Consider the following 10,686-nt stretch of genomic DNA (forward strand, 5'->3'; position numbering starts at 1 on the left):
CTAAGCTTCTCTTGAATTGGCAAAGGTATGGCTAAGTTTGAAGAGGCAGGCAGGTTTCCAAAGGGAGTACATACTGTACAATACTAGGGAAACCATACTGGAAAGTTACTAATTCTAACAGCATGTGGGAAAAGGAATCCATCTACTCACCCGTGGACCTCTCTTCCCTGATGGACCTGGGATACCTGCTGGACCAGGTGGACCCTTGGAAAACAAATGCCAAGATATTAGGCATGAGAATAGACACATCTTCTCTCACAAGTCTTACTAAAATTCTCACTTTAGGGCTCTTATTCAGTCCCCAGTTACCAGCTGATGATGATTTTACAGTAACATGAATTCCCTCACCCTAATCAGCAGGGCTGAGAATTGAAATTCAAGTGTCCTCTTTAATCTGGGCAGAAATGGCAGCAGGAAGTCTATGACTTATGGTTATAGGCGCTGTATCTGGTTTTTACAGGGATCATAACTGGTAGTTTTGTGGGTGATTTTTACCTAAATTTACTTTTACTACTGAAGGAGGAATTCAATTTAGGGTTTGGAGACCAACAATGACTGGTTTTTTTCAAACACATTTCAGAAGACTTGCCTTGAAAACTTAAAGCACTGACCATTTTATGTTCTTTTTAAAAGACTCATACCAAGGATATGTGGAACTTGTTAAACCATTACTATGAGATACTTCTAGCATATTCAGTAATAAATCTGCCTTATACAAAATGCAGTATACCAGAAGGTCACTAATAGAGTTAAGTGATTTGTATGAAAACAAAGTATGAAAGCCAAAACTGAAGTCTTCTGGGTTTTTTAAATGTTATTAAATATATCAAGTAAGAAATAGGAAACGACTTCTTTGCTTTCTCATATAATGCCTTTGGTCATCTTTTTTACTCACTTTAATAATCAATTGTGAAAGCATAAATGTTTACTTGGGATATGGTTAGCACATATTCATCTGTTCATTCATTTAATTGTTATTGAGCACTCTGCTGATAATGGCATTATTCTTGGTGTCTAGAGAGCATACACATATTCCATTTTGTAAATATTCATTCATCATTGCAGTAAAAATAGTATGAGCTTTGAAATTATATATATCGAGGTTAAATTACTAACTTTACCATTAACATTAACAAGGGGCATGACATAATGAGCCTCATTTCATGTAGCTTTTTTCTCTTTGAAACTTATCAATATCACAGTCATTTTCCAGTTTTCTAATGCTCTTTCTATGTTTAAAACTGTCCATTTTTCTTTCATTTTATTTTTTCCTTCTCCTATCACCTAACTTGATAAAAATTACCTTTCATGCATTTGATAACATTGAGAGAGAAGCACTATTTATAGTCAACCCCATATTGAGGAAATTCTTCCTGAGCCACTCAAATGTTTTAACAGCTATTATTATATCACTAGATTCCACTGTAAATTGACTTTCACTTTTTTTAATTAAAATTCTTTTCAAATTAGTTTTGGTTTTGCTGTTATAATCAGCAGTTAACAACTGTTGATTTGAATTATGTCCCCAAAAATAAGAACTAAAAAGTGGAAAATTAAAACAAATGTCTACTTTGGTTTATTGCCTTATCACACTACTTTGTGAAAAAAGAAACCAGTATTTCATTCAAATTGGAAAGTCAGTTAATGTTAAAGTTAATATTATCACAGGGGAATAAAAGTACATTTCATATTGTGATTAAAACATTTGAGTTGTTTAATGAGCATTAAATAAAAATCAATTTTAAAGTAGCTTCACAATTTTGAATCCCCAAATCTTTGACAATGGGTTATTAATAGGCATTTTCTAGAACCCATAGAGCTGAAGTAATTTTATATGGCATGACTTTTTGAGAAGAATATGTTATTTCCTATACATGAAGTTAAGTCATAGATAAAAGCACTTTACCTTTCACATTATTAATTATTAACAAAATGTATAATTCAATTAAAAGAGCAATGGTTTTGCAATCATTCAGTCTAGAATCAAATCATGCTTCAATCATTTACTAGCTAAATGACTGTGGACAAGTCACACTTTCTTAGCCTTAGTTTCCTCATCTTTGCAATACTGATGATTAAAACCTATACTCAGAGTTACTGTAAACATTAAAGTTTTTTTATATAAAAGACTGTTATTATGTCTGATATGTGGTGGTTAACAAGTTAACTATAGAGTAATCAATTTTTAAAAAGTTTATGTGTGGTATAGCAAGCACTCAGGATCAGTTATAATATTATTATTGCTAGGGTAATAGGTATACTAAGGCAAATTTACTCATGATGCCAATACTTCTAAGAGGTACTAATGCCTTCTCAATTAATCTTAGATGTTCTGCATCTAAAATTCCTTTTATAAAATTCATTTACTCACTCAATGAACATTAGTAAGCATCAAGCTATCCTAGAGTTTACAGTCTAGATAAAAACACACACACACACATACACACACATTAACAGATAAACAATTACACAGTTTATGTAGTGAGGAAGAAGAAAGCAAGCAACCAGGGGAGAGATTGACATAGTGCACCTAATTTATATTATGGAACCAGAGAAGGCTCTTCTCGGGAAGGTTAAATTAGACCTTAAAGATGACTAGGAGAAAATAAAATTCTACAAAATAGAAATAAAATGAATGAGGGCATGAGTAAAACAAAACGAAACAAACAAAAAACCATCATCTTGTTAAAGTACTGAAAGAAAGCTATTAGTGAAAGTAAGAAAAAGTGGAACACGATGAGGTTGCTGAGGTAAGTAGGGTCCAGAACACATCTGATTCACAGGTCACGATAAAGAGTTTCTGATTTATTTTCAATGCTTTATTTTTCTGCCACTAAACAGTTAAGGCAGATAAATGACATGATCAGATTCATGTTTTTAAAAAGATCACTAGAGAATTTATGTAAAAGAATATTTTTAAACTACCCCCTCTCCCTCAAAACCCACTGAAAACAACAAAAATTATCAAAAGATGAAAACATCATCTCCAATGAAATGGGAATAGAACCACAACCACAAACCACAAAATATGAAGGTTATCTTCCAAATACAGAGAAACTTTGGTGTAAGAAAAGATGCTGAGAGATGACCAAAGAAAAAAACCAACAAAAAACCTCCTCAGACCTCAAAACTTGGAGAGGCTACAGATACCTAAATGTTTATTGGTTTTAAAAGTTCATTCGAACAATCCTTTGACTAGAGTGATTAGGTTTAAAGAAATGGGAAAGCCACTGGAGATATAATTCGTGACCCGGTAAAGACCCAGTTCCAAATAGTCAAAAGGAGGGAAGGTAGAACTGAAGAGTAGAACCCAGCTCTACTACCAAATCACCTCATCTGGGGAGGTGTCTAGGGGGTAAAAGACAAGAGCAGAAATCCTCATATCACTTTTCAGAGAGCCTGTGATACAAAGGGCTTCACAAGAAATTGTACATGAAATGACAGGAAAGCTGTCTCTCAGTAGAGGAAAAAATATATATGGTAAGATGATGTTTAAGGCAGCAACCTAAATTTGAATCTCTGTACCACACCATATATTTCCTTTTGCCTGTACCTATACTATTCTAAAATAAACAGTGGTCCAGAAAGAGTCATCTCTATTTAAAAAATGAGTAATAACTAGGAACAAACCAGAAGGGGACCTATGCATAGGTATTGAGAGGAAAGTGTGAGGATAGAAACATAAATTAAAAGTAGAGTAAAAACATTTACAAGAGGAATTAATTGCTCTGTGCAACAGAGAAAAGGTTCAGTCATGCAGTTCACTGAAGATTCAAAGAATTCCAAAATGCCACTTTTCTGTAAAAAGAGAGCTCAGAGAAAAGTTACAAGAGATAAAAATAACAACCAATGTAATGAAATGAACCAGAAGAGTTAAAGATAGGAAAAAGAAAAAAGAAAGCATTGCAGATGAAAGCCATGTCAGAAGCAATAAAAACTGATGAAATACAACTGAAAAAATCAATAAAGGAATATGGATGTAGGATAACTGAATTCACACAAAATGAAATGGCAAAAAGCAATCAGATAAACAATTATAGAGAAGATAATAAATGCTTTCATCACAAAGGACATTCAACATAAGCATATCAGCGAGTCTAAAGAAGAACATTAAAAAGTGGAAAAAATGCTTGAGAATATAAGAGGAGACTTTTGTATAATAAAATAAGAATAATCCTTCAGATCAAAGATACCAGAAAAAAACTGACACAGAATCTAATAGATTTCATGAACTTCAAAGACAATGAAATAACTGCATGGGGATACAGAGGAAAAGACAGTCACCTATAGGCAGAAAACCAGATTGCCCTCTGACTTCAAACAGTAACATCCACTTCAAGAAATAGTAGAATAGTCCCTACAAAGTTCCTCATTTTATCATCATTTAATCTCTCCGTAGCTTTCTAAAATCTACACTACACTGAAGTAGGATTCTCAAAGTTAACAATGACTTTCTCATCAGAAGATCCAATGGATTTCTTCCACCTTTTCTCAGTCCTCATCCTCTTTGACTTCTCTGTAGCTTTTGGCACTGCTCATCAATTTTTCTCAAAACTCTCTTCTTCAGCTTTTGGTACAGTGCACTATATTCTTCTCTCCCATCTCTCTATTATGTCACATTTCTCCTTATTTTTTCCCTTCTATAACCCAAATCAAATATTTCTCATTATTTGGATCCTAACATTTTGCCAAACTCCTTTCCTTGAAGTTATCCAACCTTAACAGCTTCAACTACAATATTGATGGGAAGACTCCTAAATATACATCCCATACCATGACCTCTTTTTTTTACTTCAGCTTCTTCAACTTTTCCAACAGCTTACTGAATTGCCAGCAGACTTAAATGTTTTAACTTAGTTTCTTTTCCTAAAATCAACTTACTTTCTTAATTCTTGTTTTTAGTAATGGTATCCCGATTCTCTCAACCTGCATGGTTAAAACTTGAGCTGTCTCTGATTCTCTCTCTCTCTTTTTAATTTTGTCCCTAGGTCCAATTAATTTACTAGTTCTACCAAACCTTCCTTTAAATATCTCTTGAGTCTTACCTGTCTGTTACATTTTCACTGCTGTCATCCTAATGTCCTAATCTTGTAACAATAAGATAACAGGAACTTCCCGCCTGGGCACTGCTATCTGACTGAATTTCCTATTAATATGCCTGCTTAGAAACCTACAAAATCCTCCATCGAGAAGATGAAATTAGAATTATCACTTTGATAATTAAGACCCTCCACAACTTGACATCTATGTTGGGTCTTATATTTGTCTAGCATTACTCAGCCTCACATTGTGAAAGAATTTGAGCTTTAGAGGCAGAAAATCTGGCACTAAATCCTGGCTCCACATTTATTAGTAATGTGGTTATGGGCAAGCATATTAACTTTCTCTGGCTTTTATTTTAATCAGCTTAAAAATGAAGATAATAGTACCAACCTTACAGAGTTCTTTTAAAATAAGATAATAAATGGAAAGAGTATGGCAGAGTGTCTGCCACAAGGTAAAAACTCAGTAAGTGGTAGCTATCACACTATTTTTCCTATATAAAAAATATGCAAGTCCCTTTCCCCTACCAAAATCATATCCATTCTTTGGGACTTAGGTTATAACTAACTTTGTCCACAAGAACCTATCCTGAACAGCTCAACCTTAAGTGATCTTTCATAGAGATCCCTTCAAAAAATATTTTTTTAACCTTTGAACATATGTATCCTATACATTTAGTTTGTATCTCTCAGTGGTATTTATCTTACTTTACAATGAGATATAGTTATAAATGTACTTCTTCCAGCCCCATTACTGAAATATAAGCTCCTTCTGAATAGTGATTGTTTTCTACATACTCTGTGTTTCTGTTTTGTTCGTAGTAGAGACTAAGCAAATATCTGTTGAAAATTATTGCTTTACCTACCAATGTTGAAATGGCTATTTTTGGTTTTATACAAGAGATTAATGTTTATCTCATCATACTGACTTTTCCTGAAGAATTGTTTCCATAACCATTTGTTTAATATGACCTATCCAGTTGTTCAGTTTGATTACTATTATGTTGGTAATTAATTGTCATAGCTGAAAAGAGTTTATTTCTCTATAATAATAATATTCTTCAGGTTTTATTTTAAAACCTTTCAATATTCATTCTAATTAGAGTTGCCCAATACCTAGTAAATCACTTCAAATAATAACCACAAAGGAAACATAAGCTAAGCAAGTGGCATCATCTCCCATTCTACATTCTATGGTTTCTAGAACTAAACCAATGACTTAAACTTTATTTCATCAAAACATATTTTGAGACATATTTTGGTCTTCTTGAAATTAAAAAATTAATTTCTGAAGGCATTAAAATTATTTAAGGCACAAATATAAAAGGCAAAAACAATGTTTCTAAAGTTATGATTTTAAATACCTTTAAATGAGTTTTAAATTATTTAAAAATTCTTCAAATGGTCATCTTTAATTGCACTTACACAACAAAAGAATTTCAGAGCTCAAAAAATTAGTCTATTATCTCATAGTTTTCTTTATATATTATTAAATAAGTGATTTGGCTGAATTTTCCATTGACTGGACTGATGGACTGACAGATTTTTTTGTCTGAGGTAGATGGAGCTTTTATTAATCCATAAATGCAAATTAACTATATCATTAAAGGTTAAATGAAGTGTTACTTTTCATAGAAATTAAAATATTTTATTTAGAATGATAACATAGTGGGTTGCTTTTTTCCCCAGCAATGATTCACTACAAAATTATGTCTACCTAAAATAAAATCTTCACTCTATTTTAATGCATTTGATATTATTGTGCTAAAAACATACTAAAGTGATGTATTTGATGTATTTTTCTTTAGTCTACTATAACTTTTACATCCTTTCCCTAACACGACTATGCATTAATTTATGGTTTTTTAAATAAAGGATGCTGATCTATACTTAGCAGCTGAATTCCTGGTTGAATTTCAACTGAACAAGAAAAACATATAGCTTACTCACCAATTTACCAGAATTAAGTAACCTTTTCAGTCTGCCAATATAAACCAAAAAGAAAAAGTACAGTATTTGAGTCAGGGTTGCATTCTGGTTTGATGAGTTATCACAACCATAAATTTAATCACCATAGCCAAGATAAATTTCTGAAACAGATCTGATCTGCTCTGTATTGCTCAATCTAGAAAATTCTTTTTGAAACATATGATAAATTAGTGCAATAAGACATTTAAAAAACAACTTACGGGAGGTCCAGTGTCCCCTTTTGGCCCTCTCAGATTCTCCATTTCGGTCATTGTATTAAGATCCTCATAATAATAATAATAGTCATAAAGCTCAGTTTCATAGTTATTTTCAATGGGATAAGTAGCATCAGGATCCATTTCACCTTCCTTCCTTAGATCAAGATGATTATCCACAGATGGCTCGTCTGTCGCTCTGTACAAGGTTGCATTTAAAATCTGTTGCAGTTCCATGAGTTCATTAGTTTGTAGATTTGCCGTGATAGCCTTCTTGAGATTAGTAGCTGTACCTTGTTTTCTGTGTGGAAGAATAGATGGTATCTTCTTAAACAGTGACATACCAGTTACTCCATCATTATGTTGTGTGATATTGCTGGACACATTTGAGAGAAAACTAAATTTCTCCTTGATATTTGTTCTTGCTTCACTGAGGAGATCATAGGTCGTTGACAGGCTTAAATGTGTCGGAGTATGTTCCTCAGTGATTATTTCCTTGTCCTGAATCCCACGGCTCCCAAGATGCACAGCAGATACATTCCCTGAATGAAGAGAAGTTAACTGAGATCTTGATGTCTGGCGTTCTTGTTGATTATGTGCTATGGCAGATTTGTTGTTTATGACATTCGGAATGTTTTTACCTTTGGTAAGTGTGTCCCGTGACAGTACTTTTTCACCAAATTGTTTAGGTAAGGGAGAGTTTTCTGGTATCTTAGCTGGTACAATAGTTGTATGAAAAAGGTTTGTCCCAATGCGACACTGCTGTTTCACATGGCTGCAATAGTTTGCAGGTGCTTCCAAAGTAGGAATAATATCCAACTGACATACTATTCCTTCAAAATGGACAGAATTATTATTCATACTTCCTAAGGTAAACACACTGTTGGAATCAAATGTCTGAACTTCTGAAAGAGTCTCTCTACTAAAATATTTCTTTCCACACTCAACAAACATTGAAACAACTTGGTTTCCAATAGTGATGGCAAAGAAGTGCCATTGCTCATCATGAACACTGTAGTTGAAAAATATAGACTGCTTTCCTCCAAGGTGTACCACTAATTTTCTAGGTAATAATTGAACTCCTAATTGCAGTCTATTTTTACTTCTAATGCTGAAGAGAAATGCATTGTTCACTCTATGTGACTGTAACCCAATTAATATTGTAAATGTATGTCCTAAGTTCAGTGGTAAAATTTTCATGAGAGGTGACTCAATACAAGTGTCATTTGTTAAAATGACACCTGATTCTGCTAAATGGACCCCCTGAGGTAATGGTGTAGATGATGATGGTACAGCAGTCACTGATGATGAGTGTCTTACATCTTTGCCTCCAAGGCCTAGTTGTTGAAGAATATCTATGCCTGAAAATTAAAAAGAGAGAGAGAAAGAGAAAGAAAGAAAGAATCTTACTCTTATGCATTCATGTGTTCATATAAATGTTTGAGTATGAGAAAATCTTCCTTGTCTGTATCAATAGTAATAATCCCTAAAATAAGCATCTTCTATCAATAACTAGCTTTCAGGCAATGAGAGATACAGAGAGGGAAAATCAAATGTTATACTCTATAATTTTAAAAATGCACACACACACACACACGCACACGCACACACACACACATGCGCGCACACACACACACCCCCCCCCAGTATCTCTACTCCCAAAATTTAATTAATAAATAAATGTTCTCTCACTTTCCCAATCAATTAGGAATCTTATTTGTTACACCAATCAATATACATGTTCAAGGATTCCCAGATGTGATTTATTTATTTAATTTAGAACTTAAAATGTAATGACTTCTATGTTAAAGAAAAACTGGGGAATACAAAAGGAATTTGTAATTTGGAAACCATTTTATAAATTAAATTATAGTTTAAAAACTATAATTTTTCAGGCTGTTTTCCTTTCTAACCATCTGGGAATTTACAAGTCACATAAGAGTTCTCCCTATGCCTAATACCTTAAGTGTGTGTTACACATAAAGCACTTAGCCACCTTGATATTTCCTAGACAAGCAAACTTAGAGTCCTATTGTTTGTGATCAGCATACTTTTTTTCCTCTTCCAGGTTTTTCTCTCTCCCATATTTTCCTCAGTCCTCTACAGTAATTTTTATATAATCTATAGACTTTTTTCAATATTTATTACATAATATAGATTATAATATGGATTTTATATAATTATAAATTGTTCAGGTTTATTTTTTACTGTAATGTTACTAATTATATATTGCTTAACTCCCTTACCCAATTAGAAACTCTGGTAAGACAGGTTCTATGTCTGATTCATTAGTGAATTATGTACTATACCTACCTTGCAAATAGTTCTATAATTTCTGAATGAATGAATTTGCCCCACCAGAATCTAATCAGATGTAATATTTATCTCTAGAGGCCTATCAAATTAAATACTATTTGTAAGGAATGATAAATCCTTTCTTAAAGATATAGAACAGCTTTGTCACCCGCATGATCTTTATTATCCTTTGGGTTATAACTTTCCCACCTGCATCTTTGTACATACATTGTATAATCATTTTCAACAGGAAATGTCAAAGAATTATTAATTCATTTAACTGTGAGAAGGAAAAATAAGAGTTTTAAGATTAGCCAGGAACATTATACATCATCTTAGTTTTCCTTTTATAGAAAATTTAAAGCTATTTGATAATTTGTGTTTATTACAAATAGCAAACATAATGGCAAATGTCATACCCAAGTCTGACAACTATGTACAACAATGAAATAATTATTGAATTTGACTCTTGCATAATCTAGCAATACAATTAAAGTGTTTTCTCATTAGAGTGCTTTACAAAACACAAATGTATTAAGGTTGGAAACACCATCATCTCCATCATCTATTTATTTATCATTTATTTATAAAGTAGTTGTCATTTAATAATAGTTTTAAATGATATAAATTTGGTATACAAGATACAAAAAAATCAATATCCAAGATATTATAGGAAAGTGTCTCTCAAACTTTTCCACCAAAACATTCCTAACAGCAGTTTAGAATTACATGCTTCTCCAGGAATTTAGGGGAATATTTTAAAGAGGCCCCATGAAAACACACATAGAAAAGTAGCTTTGACTTCTCATGTTTTTAGAATTATAATTTATGAAAAATTTTAATTTTACTCTATAATATGGCTATGTTTATTTTAATATAATGCAAATTACCACCTAAATCAGTTAACTACTTTCATTCCAAATCTTCAATGAATATTTACACCCCTGAAACACATACCATCTTAGTCTGTGACTTTGGGTACTCTTGCCCAATGCTATATGCCTCTAAGGGTATACATATCTCAGTGTAAGGAGTAAACTATGGAAGAAACACTGCTACTGTGGAAATCACAATGCTTTAAGAATATATAATCATAAAGTATGTGAAAGTTATCAGTCTATGATGCAAGATAGGTTACGTTTACAGAAAGGAAGACTCACACTTAT

General features: G+C 32.6%; 1 protein-coding gene across 1 annotated transcript in view; it reads right to left on the reverse strand.

Annotated features, from left to right (window-relative positions):
- Positions 1–10,480, reverse strand: part of COL24A1 (collagen type XXIV alpha 1 chain) — a 299,775-nt gene extending 289,295 nt beyond the window's left edge. Inside the window, 3 exon segments of the mRNA XM_054566926.1 lie at positions 151–204; positions 7,232–8,591; positions 10,443–10,480. Of these exon segments, the coding sequence (XP_054422901.1) occupies positions 151–204; positions 7,232–8,591; positions 10,443–10,480 (1,452 nt within the window).
- Between the last annotated feature and the right edge of the window lie 206 nt (positions 10,481–10,686).

This window comes from Pteronotus mesoamericanus, unplaced genomic scaffold (genome assembly GCF_021234165.1).
Source record: "Pteronotus mesoamericanus isolate MK-2021 breed Mesoamerican mustached bat unplaced genomic scaffold, CSHL_Meso_final contig_181, whole genome shotgun sequence".
Taxonomy (NCBI): domain Eukaryota; kingdom Metazoa; phylum Chordata; class Mammalia; order Chiroptera; family Mormoopidae; genus Pteronotus; species Pteronotus mesoamericanus.